Source organism: Pongo pygmaeus, chromosome 15, assembly GCF_028885625.2.
Source record: "Pongo pygmaeus isolate AG05252 chromosome 15, NHGRI_mPonPyg2-v2.0_pri, whole genome shotgun sequence".
In the NCBI taxonomy this organism is placed as follows: Eukaryota; Metazoa; Chordata; class Mammalia; order Primates; family Hominidae; genus Pongo; species Pongo pygmaeus.
In genome coordinates this window covers 94,602,374-94,619,132 of record NC_072388.2, presented here as the reverse complement: position 1 = coordinate 94,619,132, position 16,759 = coordinate 94,602,374, and the positions used below count along the sequence as shown (strand labels likewise).

Sequence of the window (16,759 nt, the reverse complement as noted above, 5' to 3'; positions counted from 1 at the left end):
TTTCCTAGGAACCGGCGAACATTTCTACCTCCTTTTTCTGGCAAAATGAATCCCTGTGAAAATGGCTAATGGTACAGTAGAACCCAGTGTCACAATCCTTGCTACTGCTAAATTAGAATTAGCTCAAAGTTAAACTGCGTTCTTTGAAGCACAACTCAACACAATAACTGTCTAACATATCAGTTCAGAAAAGACTCTCCACTTTGGTATGAAATAGAAGCAGTATTTTAAAAAATAAAACTCGGTGGCAGTAAGTCAAACTATAATCGTAGGAAAGATACTTTACAGGGAATTCTTTCTGGCTGAAGGCCCTGCCATCCCCTAGGGCTGCTGGGCAGTCCACTGATAGATCATCACAAGGATTAGATCTGTCCTTTGCCTTCAACAATGAGTCTCTATGTTCCAGGGGCAACCAAACATGAACGATGTTCTGTTCATCAGCCTGTCCTTCTCTGCTCCCTTAAACCCTCCAAACGGTGGTGGATACCACAGCGTGGTACAAAGTCCAGGTATAATCCAACATTAACTGTCAAGGTCAACTTACAGTGAGAGCTCATTATGAGCCATGTTCTCGACAGGGTGCTGTCATCTAAGCTTGTAACACGCCTGAGGTCGGTGGCATCTGCTATTTGCCCACTTAAGCAGGAAGGGAGGTTACTAAGTTGTCTGAGGTCAGTAGCACACCTGGCAAGGGCTGGGATGCAAATCCAGGGAGGGTGACTTGAGTCCCAGCTCTTAGCTACTGCGGTGTCGCGAGGCTGTAACCTGTAATAGCCTAACATTTCTTGTGACTAATCCAAAAGGAATGAAGAAAGGAAATTCTTCACTCTTTTCTAAATATATTTTTTGGGGGCACTCTGTATGCTGGCCAGAGGGGATTTGAATAAAGCCAAGTAAAAGGCAGTTAGGTCCTGGGGTGATGAACAAAGAACAGGGCTGTAGAGCGGATTAAAGAGTCTGTTCCGTCTGGGGTCAGGGAAGGCTTTCTGGGATAGGAAAGACTTCACTGTGACACAACCAGGTGCCCCGGGAGGTTCACAAGGAGGGGAATAACAAGGCTATTCTGGCTGAATCCGGGATAGGGATCTTTGAGGTGAGGTGCACCTTCAGTGGCATCTCTGCCCTCAGGGAGACTCTGCCCTCAGCTCACCTGCACTGGGCTCCCAGGGCAACCGCCAAGAAAACAATGCTCCCCTTACGCAAAATGCCCACATAGCTTTCAGACCTAAAGTGATGCTACTCTCAGGAAACAGGACAGGAATGTGGCTTTACAAGAGTCCACCTGGTCACCCCAGGCGTCTTCGTAAGCCCCTGGACCTTAAAATGGCTTTTCTCTTCACCATTCCTCTGCTCTGCTTCATAGTAGCTATTATATGGTTCTTAGGCACAATTTAAAGCTGCTTTTTAGATTTACTAAACAATTATTAAGTGGAATGTTAAATTTTTAAAACAATCAGTGTTTTGTGTGGCCATCCCCTAACATATATCTTTTCCTGTCGGTGACTTTCAGGAACCAACATGGAAGCTTTCTCACCTCACATTTAAATTTGTTTCTGCTGGGCGCAGTGGCTCATGCCTGTAATCTTAACACTTTGGGAGGCCAGAGTGGGAGGATCGCTTGAGCCAGGAGTTCAAGACCAGCTTGGGCAACATAGGGACCCTGTCTCTAAAAAATAAAAAATAAAAAAATGAGCCAGGTGTTGTGGTGCACATCTGAAGTCCCAGCTATTCAAGAGGCTGAGTGGGAAAGATCGCTTGAGCCCAGGACGTCAAGGCTGCAGTGAGTCATAATCAGGCCACTGCACTCCAGCATGGGCAACAGAGCAAGAACCTTTCTCAATCAATCAATCATCAATCTGCACCAATGAAACCTTGCCGACACAAGTCATTCCTCTACCCTTCGCACAGTCCCTCCTGTCACAAACAAGGAACCTGATTTCTCAAAATATAATTTATGTCAAAATATCTAAGTAAACCTAACAAATGTAACAAGAATTCTCTCTTAAGCTGGCTGCTGTGGCTTGAAAAGTTATAGGAAAGCTTCAGTTCCCAGATTCTACACAAGCGAATTTAATAGTGCCAACAAAACGAAACCCAACTTAAAAGTTATCTTCTGTCCTAAGGTATCACTAAAACTCATAGCTTAAATGAAGCATAATGACATTTATGTAACTACCAATCCATGAAAAAATAAAAACTACCTGAAATCATAATATGTTTAATCTTCTAAAATAACTTGATTTCTAAGGGTCTAATCACACAGACCCTGAAGCTATGACAAATATCCAATATAATCACACTAATATAGGCCTAATGGACTGTACTGAAAACCCGAGAAGCAGTCCTTGCATTTTAAGTAGGTGCGTGATACTGCTGTTTGCACAAGGAACCTCTGTGTCTCTGCTCTAATTCTCACAGTGAATTCTAATTATGCAGACCATCAAAATTATTCACTTACACACTAGATAGCATCTTCAGTTTTCTACTTGGTAGAGATTTGTTAGGCGTATAGAAAAAATTATTAACTCTGAGAAAGAACACTTATATTCCTCATAGAGCCCAGTGATTCCTTCAACTTATAAGTTCCCTAGTGACTTTGATATGATCTCACTATGACTCATAAGCATGAGTCAAATTATTCACTTGGCAGGCTTTTCCTAGCTCCAATCATATTCTAGAGAGGTTTCTTACATTGATGCTTCCCATCAATAAGTTTCTCATCATTTCACTTTTCAGATGAAACCTAAGGGCACACAGGCAGATTTAAAGAAAAGCCAAAAGAAGTGAAATTGTGAAAACGTATCACACTCCTCACTAGATGTGATGGCAAGGGACAATTTTGCAGACCCGGCCTCTGGTCCACGGCCTATATCCATCCAGAGGCAGTATGAAGTGACTTATTCACGGTGACTCTGTCTACAGGGCAAGGTGGATCCTTCTAGTGCTCCTGCTTCCCTCATTTCTAAACCAAATGGCTCAAATGGATGTGTTTTAACCTCCTCTAAGATCCTAAGGTCCCTTAGCTTACAGAAGACATAAAGGTATCATGGGATGTAGCAGACAATTAATGTAATAACCTCTTTCTGAGAATAATCTATTTTTCTTTTCTCCAACACTGTGAGGTGGGTGACTGCTGAGGAGCAGCGCTCTAATCTGATGGGGCAGTCCCCAGGGCGGGGGCGTGGGGCTACAGCTTTCCTTTCCCTTCCAAAACCTCTGGGGAAGGGGAGCAGGGGTAACTCTATCCAGTTCTAGCCTGACCTCATGGAGGAAGTCTGTTTTCAGAGTATTCTCGAGAGGAACTCAAGGAGATTAAATAAGCAACAAAGAACAAGCCTCTAGAATGGCTCTGGGGGAAAGAGCCATCCTGTCCTTTTTGCCCTTATTATGAGAAAATGCATCCTTCTTCCCACCTCTGCCACCGTAAAGATATGTTTCTAGACAAGCACTCTCTTTAAGTCCCTGGAGATGAACAAAGCCTCCACGCCACACCAGGTGGGCCTCCTTCCCATGGGCCTCTGCACAGCCCCAGGCTCCACCAGGCCCCAGTCTCGGGATGCAGAAATCATGGAAAAGTCTCATAAAGACACCAGACACTGGGAGGATCTCTGCCACAATTCCAATTATGTCCTCTTTTAGAAAGGCCTCACTTTTTAAGAAGTAAAATACTCATTAAATCCCCTAGCTTGGTGGACTGTTGACGATGTCTCCCTATCTAATTGTAGCAGTGTGCCAAGCACAGGGCTCCAGAGATAGGCAGGTGGGGCCGCCTCCTCCGGCCTCACCCACCTCTGCTCCCTCCAGCCCACCCACGCCTCCAGCTGCACAGTTGACTCACCATCTAAACAGCTGCTTCCCCCAGAAAGTAGACCAGGGCTCGATGGCAATTCTTGTGGCAAATTTAATAGAAGAACATGAGACTCACCCTTACTTCCCACACATAAAACACTGCAGGCACTCCAAATCCTTACAGACATATGCACTTCAGAATCAACTCAGGCATGCACAGCATCCCTGTGCTGGAGTTTATTTTAAAAAACAACGCCCCAGTTATCACAGTTACTTTTTTTGTCCATCATTTTCCATAACAAAAGAAGCTACACAAAATTTGGGGGGAGATACTGTCTTTGGAGACTGACACATTTGCAGAGGGGTCATGAATAATGATTCCAAAGCTCCTGTTTAACTCCTGAATCAGGCAAAGAGTAAGTGACAATGTAAGAATGAATTTTGTTTACAGCAATATCGTAATATAGCATTGAATCATTACAGTGCAGTGGTTGTAATTAAGTCCACAATAAAATATTCTTAGCCCGAACACCAGACCAAATAAAATCACCAACTGCTCACGAACCAAAATGATCAGTGCAAGCAGTTGCGGTCTCAATAGTGAAAACCAAAATGGGTAAGGCTTTTCTGGCAGTGAGTCTCTGACATGAACGGCTCCCTCTCTGCTCAGTGAGGACTTGGCCGCCCTCACTTGGAGTCTTGGTCTTTCTTTTCATCTAAAAGGGCGGAGTGGATCCCCAGCTTTTTCAGTTCTTCCACCAGGTCCCCATTCTGGTGCATCTGCAGAAGAATGTCACAGCCCCCTACAAACTCGCCATTGAGGTACACTTGAGGGATGGTGGGCCAGTTGGAATAGTCTTTAATGCCTATGGAGAAAGAACATTTATTTGTTATTTAAATGGTAAAAGCTGAACCTTTCATGACTAAATATGTAATTTTGACCCACTAGTAGCAGACAACCCACTGTCCCTCCCTGGCTTCCCCCAATCTTGACAGCACTGTGCTTGCTACTAAGAGCATGAGTTTTTGTGTCAAAGAGACCAGTGGTTAGGCCCTAACTCTTCCAATTACAAATCGTCAGCCCTCAGACAAGTCACCTGACCTCTCATCCTGTTTCCACCCTCATCTCACAAGGTTTTTTTTTGTGTGTGAGAATTAGGTAAGTAAGATTCTCAGTAAAATACCTGATACATTGCGGACTGCAGATTAATGACAGAGGACTGGACTGGGTAACGCAAGTCACGTAAGATACATAAGGCCATAATTCTTCATCAACCAGTCAAGCTTCAAGTGAAGCAAAACTTGAAGAAATGTCACAACCAACTTCATTGCCAAATGGATCCATCACGGTAATTCATGGCCAAGTCGGGCAATCCCACCTGTGCGCTTTTCATGACCGTGACTATCTAGGTTGGTGCAGGCCGTCAGTTACTTCTCCTCGAGATGATGAGTTGTTGAGTTTTTTTTTTTTTTTAATTTTTAACAATTACTTTTACCCAGGGAAAAATCCCTGTTCCAAGGCTATGGGTTGTCAGTTCCCATCTATCCAGCCACTGTGATGGGCTCTCTGTGCAGTGGATGATGAGGCTCTGTGCAGAACCCGAAGTGACTGGTAAGTCTAACGCAGGCCCAGAGCTCAGCAAGGTCCCTGTCCAGGGCTGGGGGGTGGGGGAGTGAGACCCACTCTGCTCTTAAGAGCTCAAGCAGCCAAGAAACCAACCAGCACACATGTGATCAGTCCTGTGTGCAAATGGCTCTGAGGACACAGAGGAGATGAGGGACGCTCTGTGACAGCACAGCTGTGCGACTACCCTGTTCAATTCTGAGCCACAAGGATGACGACTATAACAAAATGCTAAGAAAGAAATGTGGCTTCAATCTTAAGACATAAAAGATTACTCTTAACATTCCTCTTCATCAGTCTACTTCCTTTTCTACTTGTATGTTGAGATGACTGTGCTTTCAAAAACATAGTCGGCCATTAAAAAGCCTGTATTGGTCATGTTAAAAACGAAGATGGTCAAAGCATGGCATATAATAACTAACACTTACGTGACACTTTTATATTTACATAGATAGATATTTTTAAATGGCCAAAATGAGCACATGGATAAACAAAACAGAAAAGTCAACAGATTGTTCAAGTACAGTACAGTTTACACAAATCGATTTTTATGTAAACAAACTAAAAATACAAAAACTTGCTCTTGATACCCTATAATTTATTATCAAACATTTTCCAAATAAAATTACTGATTTCAGTTATATCACAGGTCCCAATATACAATTTATTTTTTTCTTAAAAGTTATTGCCTTATAAAAAAAACTGACTTTGCTCTAAACGACAGCCCTAGAGAAAGCACCTGAACCAAGGGCTTTATCTTCCTTCTCCACACTACACATATTAAGAAAGGGTTACATTGCTCTAGGCCTCCAAAAGGACACCTCTCAGCCACTCTGGGTACTGGTAAAGAAACATCAGTTCGCTCTTTGGCATTTGCCAATAAAGAGTAAATTCCATTAATCATCAAAATGTCTTTATAATGCCAAATATCTAGACATACTAGAATACCCTGATGAATTCAAGTTGTTCATCATGGTGATGTTTGATGCTACATCAACAAAAACAACTAGCATAATTTGTGTGTTTTTTACTTTCTTCAAACTCTGTCCTCAAATACAAAGTCTATCAAAACTCACTTTTTACAATGATGCCGATTACAAAACTTTTACCTTTATGATGACTGAGAGCTGGGTGCGAGAATTAAGAAATGTTTAAGGTAACATGAGCTTCTTTTCATTCTCTTCAACTTTAACTACCTTTTATACAAATGAATCATTTATGTGCCTGAACGACCTGTTTTGTTTCAATGAATAATATATTGTGTGAAGCTTTCCATGATAATCAGTTTTTACTGATTTATTTTGGTGGCTGTCTATAATTTCTGAAACACACCAAAAATGGAAATAAGTTTGCTGCCTAAGAACTACCCAAAACTACATGTTTTACCCAAAAAATACATGTTTTTAAAATAAAATTGCTTTTCATCAATCACTTTTATAGTATCACACTCAATCGAAGCATTGGGCTTGCCTCATTCATTAAACTTTATGTTGCTGTCTATCATATGTCCTGACTATGAGAGAAGGGGAGACCCCCAGAATCCTTACCACCAAAACTACCAAAACAAGCAGGCTTCAGGCATTCTCAACACCCAGCACACACAGCCACATACAAGTGACACTGACTTCTCATGAGCCACCTGCCTGTTCTTGACAGCAGCTGACAGTTTATCAAAATTAAACTTAGTTGCTTCTTTAATTTTTAGATGAATAGGTGTAATAGGCAGCTGGCGTCAAGGCCAAACGTTGGCATCCTTCTTAATGACTACGCTCTTTTCCATTCTTAAGAAAGCTGATTACCAGTTTAAATATTTAAGGAAGTACCCAATTGCTTCCTATAGAGTGAAGTGAGAAACTCCTAATAATAAAAGACTACTCTTCATAAGTTGAACATTAAAATGAATCCTGCGGACCCACAAGTAACTGTTTAAACATGGTTAATCTCTCTCACACTTTAGTTTTCAAAAACTGCAATATGCAGTGGTAGTTCTTACAAATATCACTTGAAATAACTCAGAATCAGAGAGCTACTCTTGAAAATTAGAAAATCATATCCAAGAATGAATTTTAATGATAATCATTATTTCACATGTGATAGTGGTGATTCCATCTGGGGCAGAAAATGCTGACTGCAAAGTTATATGGCAGAGTAACACTAGGAACTGGGAGTTAGGAGGCTATCTTACAAAGTCAGTTTACATGCATCTAATGCTCCACCAAAAAAACCCATACAAACAAATTCATATTCCAAAGTATCAACCCAGAAAGAGTACAGAAATGTACTTTAAAATTCCCTTCCAGAACTTTCAAAAGGTATTTTTCAAAATTCATCACATTCAGAACACTGGACATTACTCCTGGTTTGGACACTAAACTATAAGAGCAGCATAATCATAGTTTTCTTTCTTTTTATTTTTCCTGGTAGAACTTCACTACAGGAGCTTCACAATCTGATGTGAGTTCCAACTCTGTCTCTTACCTACTAGACTCTGTGATCTTGGGCAAGTTACACCACCTCTGAGAATCACAATTTCTTCATCTTCTCTAATTTAGAGAATGGCGTTAAGTCGAGATAAGATGATCTGAGCTGAAAGCATGGAAATCAGTAGACCCTCACTAGAGGAAAAGCAAAGCACGGGACAGAGTGAGCAAGGCACAGGCTTAAGGGTCAGTAGATCTGGTTTGCTAGCCTGTAAATGTAGCCTCAGACAAATCTGTTAATCTCTTAGCCTCAGTTTCCTCATCTGTAAAATGGGAATATACTCTATGCCTCACAGATTTATTATGAAGATTCCATGATATCTAAGGAATGAAATGAATTGAGCTCCCAGCATAGTACCAGGTACAGTGTGGACATTCTCTCCATACCAACATGCTCCGCCACCCACCCTTCACAGTAATGCTTTTCTGAGAAAAATAGGCAACAGAAAAAGCATAGGAAAATAATGCAGGAAAAAGTGATTAAGCATACCATAAAGTAATAACACCACTCAGGCCAGGTGCGGTGGCTCACACCTGTAATCCCAGCACTTTGGGAAGCCAAGGCTGGTGCATCACCTGAGGTCAGGAGTTCAAGACCAGCCTGGCCAACATGGTGAAACCCTGTCCCTACTAAAAATAAAAAAATTAGCCGGGCATGGTGCCAGGTGCCTGCAATCCCAGCTCCTTGGGAGGCTGAGGCAGGAGAATCGCTTGAACCCGGGAGGCAGGGGTTGCAGTGAGCCAAGATTGCCCACTGCACTTCAGCCTAGGCAGCAGAGTGACACTCTCTCAAAAAAAAAAAAAAAAAATACCATTTACTGAGTTAAGGATTACTGAGTTTCACACTCTTTAAGCATTTTACAAAAATAATCTTATTTAATCTTTACAAAAATCTGACAAGGCAGGTACAATTATTCCTACTTTACAGATGAAGAAACTAAGGCTCAGAAGGGTTAAGTAACTTACCGAAACTCACAGTGACAGCGTGCAGTGAAACCAGGATTTATATCCAGGCTTCCAGCAGTACAAAAGCCCAGACTCTTAACCACATGCTACCTGGGTCCCTCACCAGAGGTGGCCTCTACCCTCTAGCTGCCATCTGTCACTCCTGCCCATGAGCTACAAGTGCACTGCACACATATCTGCAATATATGGGACTGTTTTATGCCTTTAACATTTATATATACAAATGGTATTATGCCATAATTACATGTTTGTAACTTGCTTTTTGACTAAATATTGTTATTTTTGAGATTCAGCTATGTTAAATACATCTAGATCTAGTTTATTTTAACTACAGTTTAGCTTTCCATCATATGACTAAAGTTTATTTATCTGTCTGCTACTAATAGACCAAGATCCCTTCCTGTCAGTTTTTCATTATTGCAAGCCACGCTGCAATGAACGCCCCACACAGGTAACCTAACACAGAGGTCCTCAACATTTTTGGCACCAGGGACTGGTTTTGTGGAAGCCAATTTTTCCATGGACCAGGGAAGGGTGGGAATGGCTTTGGGATGAAACTGTTCCACCTCACATCATCAGGCAATAGTTACATTCTCGTAAGGAATGCACAACCTAGATTCCTCGCATGTGCAGTTCACAATAGAGTTTGTGCTCTTATGAGAACCTAATGCCGTCACTGATGTGACAGGAGGCAGAGCTCAGGCGGTAAAGCTGGCTTGCCCACCGCTTACCTCCTGCTGTATGGCCTGGATCCCTGGCCTGGGGGTTGGGGACCTATGTCCTAACACACACATGCAGAAGTCAGTCTCTAGGCCAGGGGCAGATAAACTATGGTCGTCAGACCAAATCCAGTCTACTTCCTATTTTCATAAAGTTTTATTGAAACTCAGCCTGCTCATTCATCTACATATTGCCCATGACTGACTTCAGGCTATATAACAGCAGAGTTGAATAGATGCAACAAAAACCACACAGCCCACAAAGCCTGACATACTTACTCTCCGGCCCTTTACTAGGGTAAGTTTGCAGATCCCCCTCTCTAGAATATATACCTAGGAGTCACGCAGCTGGGTCTTAGACTCTGTTCACCCATAGCTTGACTGGGTACTGACAGTTACTCCTCCAAAGTGTTGGTACCATTTTACACTCCCATCTGCAGCATACATGTGCACCACACAAGCACATACACACAACTTGTTATCCAACTTTTAAGGTTCACCAGCATGACATGTGTTTCACTACTGTCTTCAGTTCCCTGATACTGAAAAGGTTGATAATATTTTCAAATGCTTAATAAACATTCAACAATAGGATATGGTTATTTATTCAACAAATTATTTGAGTCCCTATTCTGTCACTGTTCCAGATGCAAGGACTACAATGATGATCTAAATCGGCAGCAAATGTTTATAATGCCTTTAAGGCCACAGAGTTTGCAATATAATGATAAATAAAAGCATTATTTATTTATTAAAATGCTCACTGAAAGCTTGCTTTGCATAAGCAGTACACACAGCGCCACAGGCAGTGGCATAAGACATGTTCTCTCCTCTCTGGAAGGCAAAATACTATGTATAGACAAGCATGGTCTCGATGTGTTAAAAAAAACCAAAAAACTGTTAGGAACTAGATCTAAATGTTAATACAATAGTTTCCATGAAATTAGAGGTGATTTTCCTTCTTTAAACTTTTCAGTGTTTTCTAAGTTGCTTCCATGAGCATAAGTTCCTTTATTAAGACCAGGATTAGGAAATGATGATGTCAGTCTACTGGGACCTGATCCCTTTGTGACTGTCTTCTGTGTGCACTCCAGATAAAAAGAGGACAAGAAGGTCTTGAGAAGGCCAGAACACAATGCTGCCTCATAGTCACCTTTGTTCCTTGGGTCACAGTCTGAAGATCTGTCTGCATCACACTCCTGGGAACCCAGTACTCAAAACTAGGAAAGAATGTTTTCCTCCGGTTTAGGCACTTTGTAAAGTTCAGGTCTCCTTGGCATAAGAACCAACAAAAGGCCAGTTTTGCAAGAGCTCCGTTCCTATTACTAGAAATGACCTTGGATCTGGTGTACAAACATAGTTTCGGCTGGCAAAAGCAAGCATCAGACAGCCCATTAGTTGCTCTTGGTAAATAAAGCTGTATAGGGAAGAGGCGAAGAGTCTTAATACCCTGGCTGAACTAATCCCCATTTTGGGAACGTGCTTTTACCGCCCTGCCCAGTCCAAATGTTAATACTTACACTAATCTTTACTTTTCTAATCAATAAAAGAGGTACATGTTATATTCAATATATATGTAACACGTTTATTAGCCAAAATAGCAATCTGATGAAACTCAGTGGTCAAGGAATGTAAGGGTTAAATTCCTGTTGCTGCTGTTTGAAAACTTAAGAAAGTAAGCTCAGAAACCAGACACCAGACGTGGATAAAAGACAGAAAAATAAAATGTTACCAGTACATATTCTTATTTTTGCTCCTACTTTCCGTTTACTAGCTATATTCCAGCATATCTCATTTCCAGTTAAACAAGAGAAAATAAATTCACAAACCAAAGACCCTCAAAACATTATACTAAGCGAGATAACAACACAACTTTTTTACTAGTGCCATATTGGCAGTTTGCAGGGGACCCCCTGCAAGGTCTCTGTCAAAAGACTGCAAAATAGTTACTCCTCTTTTAAGCAGAGAAGCTGTCTTTTAAGGAAGACTGCAGGTCCCTTGCCTTGTACATGATAAAACTGAGCCCAGTAACTGGTGGCATTCTAGTTGACCAGGAAGACAAAAGGGTCTTGAGAATACCACATGGTAATATTACATATACGTGGTAATCTGAACCTGCCCTCTGAGCTCCTCAACTTAACATGCTTTCTAGGTCCCACCCACCACCACTATCACCTACCGCAAATGGAGGATCAGCTATCACCAAGAGTCTTTAAGGACTAGATAATCTGGGAAAAAATACATTTGAAAACCATAAAGTGCTAATGTGAAGCCAGCTACCATTTACCGGGTGCTTTCTGTGCCAGATAAGATAATACACACTTTCTATAATTTTTACTTTGTCTTCCTAACAAAAACTTTGCCAAATTGTTTCATTAACCTCAAATGCAGTTGAGTGACTTAAATTTTACACCTGATTAGCCACAGAGGAGGATTTCAACCCAAAGCTTTTCTAAACACCAGCCTGTCTCATTGTAAGCAATGACTATGATTAGTAATTTCAAATTTAGAGTAACAGAGAACCTGGCACCTATTTTTAGCACACAGCTGGCACCTCTTTTTAGCTTGGGACATGCAGGGACTCAGTCACTGAAAGTCTCTAACTGGGATGCAGGTACCCTAAGTCACTCTCTAGAAGGAACAGGTATAGCCTTCCCAGTTCTCCACCAACCCTGACCATCCTGGCCAAGGAGCAGGCCCTTGTGCCTGGCCTCTTCCTCCTCCCCTACTCAGACAAGACTGGCGAATGCACGTTGGGTACTTGGAAAAGATGCTTATTAGCTGCAGCCTTCCCTCTCCCGGCCTGATCCATCTGGCCCCTGGTGCCCTGGCCCCCTGGGCTCCAAGGCTGAGCCAGTGAGTTAGCCCAGGGCCCAGGAGCCAGGGCTGCTTCTTTTCCCCACAAACCTCTCGAAGCCCTGGCCTACATACATTCAGCCTTGTGCTTGAGTATCTAAAGCCAAATGTCAAGACTCTTCACCGACAACATAGATCCCGACTAAGGCCAGCCGACAGCAGTCCCAACCCTTTGCTTGTAGCAACCACAGAGGATGGTGCTTGACACCCTGAGCCGTGAGCCAAGAGAGATCAGCCTCGACCTCACTAGCCTCAAAGGCAACCTCAGCCCTCTCCCCACCATCGACAGCCCTAGACCTTACCCACGAGTAGGCCAATGGCTTCCAACCTCCCCAAAGTGTCCGCGAAAGTACCTATCTCACAGTGGGTCCTTACTATGAGTTTCCTAACCGTGCAGAGCAGTCAGGCTGCGGGCCACCCTCCTCCGAGTCAGTCATTGACAAGTCGCCCTGAAACGCCTATATTAGCTCGAAGTGAGGATAACTGAATCCTCAGGACTTTACCTACTGCTCAAGTTGGCAACAGTACAGAGCCCCAGATCCTCAAGACCCAGTCAAATCAACCACACCTTCAGCCCAGACTCTACTCCAGGGCAGTACTCCTCGCCCTAATCCGGCTCGAACCTTCAGAAAGACCCCGGCGGATGAAGCCCCGCTCCCCAGCCCGGCGCGGCGGAACCCCTCGGCCTCGTGCAGCGATGCTCCTGGGCCCGGGGCGGAGGGCGCCTGCCCGGCACACTGGCCTGACCTTGTCGGAGCTCAGGGTCGTCCAGTACGTTGTAGGCCGCGTAGTCGCGGACGCCGTGCAGCCGCAGGATCTGCACCACGGCGTTGCTGAAGCCGCACTGGGGCTGCTCCGGCGTCCCCTTCAGGAAGACCACCACCTTGTCCTTCTTCACCAGCGCGTCCAACTGCTCCGCCGAGCCGCCGCCGCCCGCGCCCGAGCCCGCCGCCCGCACGCCCCGACCCCAAAGGCCACCGCTGCCCGCGCCGCGCCCCCAGCGGAGCAGAGCCGCCGCCGCTCGGCCGAGGGACCCACTCATCTCCGCACGCAAGCCGGAGCTCACGACGGCCCGGGCCCACAGCTGGCCACCCGGAGCGCTCCCCGGCCCGCGGCAGTCCGACCCGCCCCCTGGAGGCCCTCATTGGACCGGTTCTAAACTGCCCTCCGTGATTGGACAATACTGATCAGTAATTACTCGATTCTACCAGTCACGTTGCTCGTCCTGCCCGGCAGGTAGGAGGTGGGCCTTATGCCGGAGCCGCATCCTACTGCCTTACTATTGGTCGTCGGCAACCGCTTTGTTAGTTAATTGGAGAGAATGGATGTCCATCAGGGTCACGCTTGCAGGGCAACGAGAGGCAAAACAAGAGGGAAGACGACTTTCCTCCCGTGAGCCAATGAGGCCAGCTGGGCTACCCCGAGACAACTGGGAGAAGCGTGGGACTCGCCCGTTCCGCGGAACGCCGGGAAGGGGTCACCTCCTGATGAAGTTTCCGGTTCCGGTGTCAGCGGCGGTTGAATTGCCATGGCAACGCGGTTAGCGCGCGCTTGTGGTGTTGGTCTCTTGGGAGGTAGCGGGGCTAGGCCGGGCCGGTATCCGCCTCTCCCGGCTTAGGTGAGCGTCCCCGGGCGCCTCCGGAGCGCCGCGGCCGCATGCGGTTCGTGGTGGCGGGGAGCGGGAGCCTGACCGGGGTTCCAGCGCTCGGGCCGTAGCCTTGGCTCCTCGACTCTCCCTGGCTCCGTCGCCACGTGGGAGCTGAGGCTCTGGGGCTTCCGCCTCCGGCGCGCGATTATTTCTCTAGAACAGTTTTCACTTTTAAAATTTGTAAAGCGCTTTTGCCTGTGTGATTTCCTCTGGGTTTCTTTTTTCTTCCTTTTTTTAGAGACGGAATTGGCGTCGGGGGTGTGTGTGGGGGGGTGGGGGCGATATCTCACTTTGTTGCCTAGGCTGGTCTCGGACTCCTGGCTTCAAGGGATCCTCCTGCCTTGGCCTCTTAAAGTGTTGGGATTACAGGCGTGAGCCACCGCCTCCGGCCGCCTCTGAGTTTCCAGCCTCGTTGGCCCTCCAGCCTTTTAAGCTGTTGGGCCTAGGATCAGGAAAGGTTTGTTGAATGGGGAACTAAGAAATGAATTCGTTCGTTCGACAAACGTTTCCTGAGCAGCCGCTGGGTGCTAGGCGCGGTGCCAGCGCGGAATGTCCAGGGAGACCTGGTGCCCAAAGCTTGGACCCAGCGTGAGAAATGAGAAGCAGATACAAAGTAGTGTGGGAGTGCAGAGGAGACAAAGCAAGCCTCATTAGGCCCATTGCTTGCTCTGCTCTCCCTTGTACTTACCGGTGCTTGACAATATACAGTTATTTACTAGCTTGGTTATTGACTTCCCTACCTGGCACTCAACTTTATTCACTGCTGTATCCTCAGTGCCTAGGACGATGCTTGGAACGTGGTAAGTGCTCCTATTGGCGGGAAGAATAAATCCGGAAGAGCAGGACTAGTAGCCTTGCTACGTAATCTGTAGTCTTGGAGCCGCACAGGGTTGGTGGTACCCTCGAGCACACCAGACTTGCAGAAAAAGCATACTCCAGAGGAAGCTGAGGCATGCCTGCTCGAGAGCCAGCTGTTCCATGTGCAATTTTCCTCTGATAGTTTCTGGTCACTGTTGCCACGGTGATAATGACTGGGCTATGTCATTATCTATCCGCCAACAGGAAGAGAAGCTTTGCAGTCGAGATATTGTTTAGCAGATGGAGTGTTTTCTGTTGAACACTAAGTACTGCCACAAGTTACTTTTTTTTTTAAACTTTGAGTATTTTTTTACGGTGTTGCTGGAGGTGATCTGTTTATGCTTTGGGAGTGTTCACATTTAAAATCAGAAAATCATGTCAGTGAGTGAGTCTTTCAAATAATCCTTCGGCATGAAACCTGAGCCTAGTAAACTATGAAAGTAAACTCGGGACATTACCCGAAAGTCTCAATGTCATATTTTCACCCCCATCAATATTATTGATGATTGCTCATTTTCTAATGTGGGACCTGAAATTTACCAGGTGCTTAAAGAATCTTTTTGTTTTTCAGATTCATTGATTCCAGGTAAATCAGAGGAACAAGCAACATGAACAGAAATATGTAGAAAATGCTATTATGCAGAAGCATAATTGTTGTTTCAGAAGTCCAGCATCTGATGCACTTAACAATAGAGAATATATTAAACTCTTTCCAAAATAACCTGTTGTTCATGCCTGTGTTGTAAGTGTTTTGTTTGTTTTTAAGTAAATATTGGTGATTTGTTGCCAAAAACCTAAACTGTTTATTGCTGTCAACTTAAATAACGAACAGAGAGAGGCTCTCTAAAAGAAAATGGCATTTATTCAGGAATAGAGCATTGCAATGAGAAAATGCATGCGATAGTTAACTGTGTGTATCCTGGGAGATAGAGAAAGACAAAGATCTTCAAAGGAAAAATTAGGAGGGTTACATAATTGTTTTGAGATAATTATTTTTGACTACAAGGATCAGTAACAAAGGTGATACCAGTCCCAGGTTGGACAGGCAGGTGCTCGGCAGGCATTGCAGAAGTATTTTTTGTGTAAGATTGAGATGGCCTTTGTGCAGGATTGTGGTTTTGGAATCTTCTGTGATCGTTTTTGCTATCAGGCATTTATGCTTGCGAACTCCTTATGGCCTTCCCTGTGTCTATTTTGATTCCATCTTTCTCATTTGCCCACTCTAAACTGTCTAATTCTGCTTTTATGTTGACTGAGATCGGGAGAAGAATTTGCAAACTTATATCCTGAGACAGAACAGTAACGAGGAGTATCGTGTTCCTTACCTAATGTATAATATTGGGCTCAGAAGCAGTTGTCTTTTTTATTTGTTGAACGTTGTATTAAGTTGAGAATGCAGCTGCCATTAAAGATTAAGAGTAATCCTTGAGAAAGAAGAGTACAAAGCCTGTGTTTTGCTAAATCATAGTGAAGTTGCCGTGTTTTTGTAGAATATGATAAGAACATACAGTGTGTGAAATGCTAAGGATATGGAAAAGCATGTTGGTGCTCTTTCAAGGAGCTATTTTGATAGCATGACCAAGGGCAGGAAACAGATCATGTATCTGAATCAAAGAAATTGAAACAATACATCTAAATTTAAATTTTTAATAAAACAACCCAAAATATAGTGAAATACTTAGCACCAAACATCAGTGATCTTAAGAAGCAAAGAAAACAGTAATCAAAATATTTCGTCCAAAGTATCAGACTTTTGCATAAAGTTTGGCATTTTGGTTTTGAGATTCCTCTTTAGTCCTATGATGAAAACATGACAAAA

At 44.0% G+C, this 16,759-nt stretch overlaps 1 protein-coding gene, 1 long non-coding RNA gene and 1 other non-coding gene across 3 annotated transcripts; 2 read left to right on the top strand and 1 right to left on the bottom strand.

The window, feature by feature from the left end:
* Nucleotides 1–3,978: 3,978 nt before the first annotated feature.
* On the bottom strand, nucleotides 3,979–13,567 carry GLRX5 (glutaredoxin 5). Its single transcript, XM_054449266.2, has 2 exons — nucleotides 13,182–13,567; nucleotides 3,979–4,655 (listed from the first exon to the last, which is right to left on the bottom strand). Exons 1-2 carry the CDS (start codon nucleotides 13,474–13,476, stop codon nucleotides 4,477–4,479), a joined length of 474 nt encoding a protein of 157 aa, XP_054305241.1. The 5' UTR covers nucleotides 13,477–13,567; the 3' UTR covers nucleotides 3,979–4,476.
* A 10-nt stretch (nucleotides 13,568–13,577) lies between these two features.
* On the top strand, nucleotides 13,578–15,661 carry LOC129013003 (uncharacterized). The gene is made up of 2 exons (XR_008493744.1): nucleotides 13,578–14,882; nucleotides 15,512–15,661. It is a non-coding gene; the product is annotated as an uncharacterized LOC129013003 (long non-coding RNA).
* LOC129013431 (small Cajal body-specific RNA 13) lies at nucleotides 14,946–15,220 on the top strand. Its single transcript, XR_008493908.1, has one exon. It is a non-coding gene; the product is annotated as a small Cajal body-specific RNA 13 (non-coding RNA).
* Nucleotides 15,662–16,759: the final 1,098 nt, after the last annotated feature.

Coding starts and splice junctions, on each gene's coding strand:
- GLRX5 (XM_054449266.2), bottom strand. CDS start 13,476: ATGAGTGGGTCCCTCGGCCGAGCGGCGGCGGCTCTGCTCCGCTGGGGG. Junction 4,656..13,181: donor CGACCCTGAGCTCCGACAAG/GTCAGGCCAGTG, acceptor CTTTCTCCATAG/GCATTAAAGACTATTCCAAC.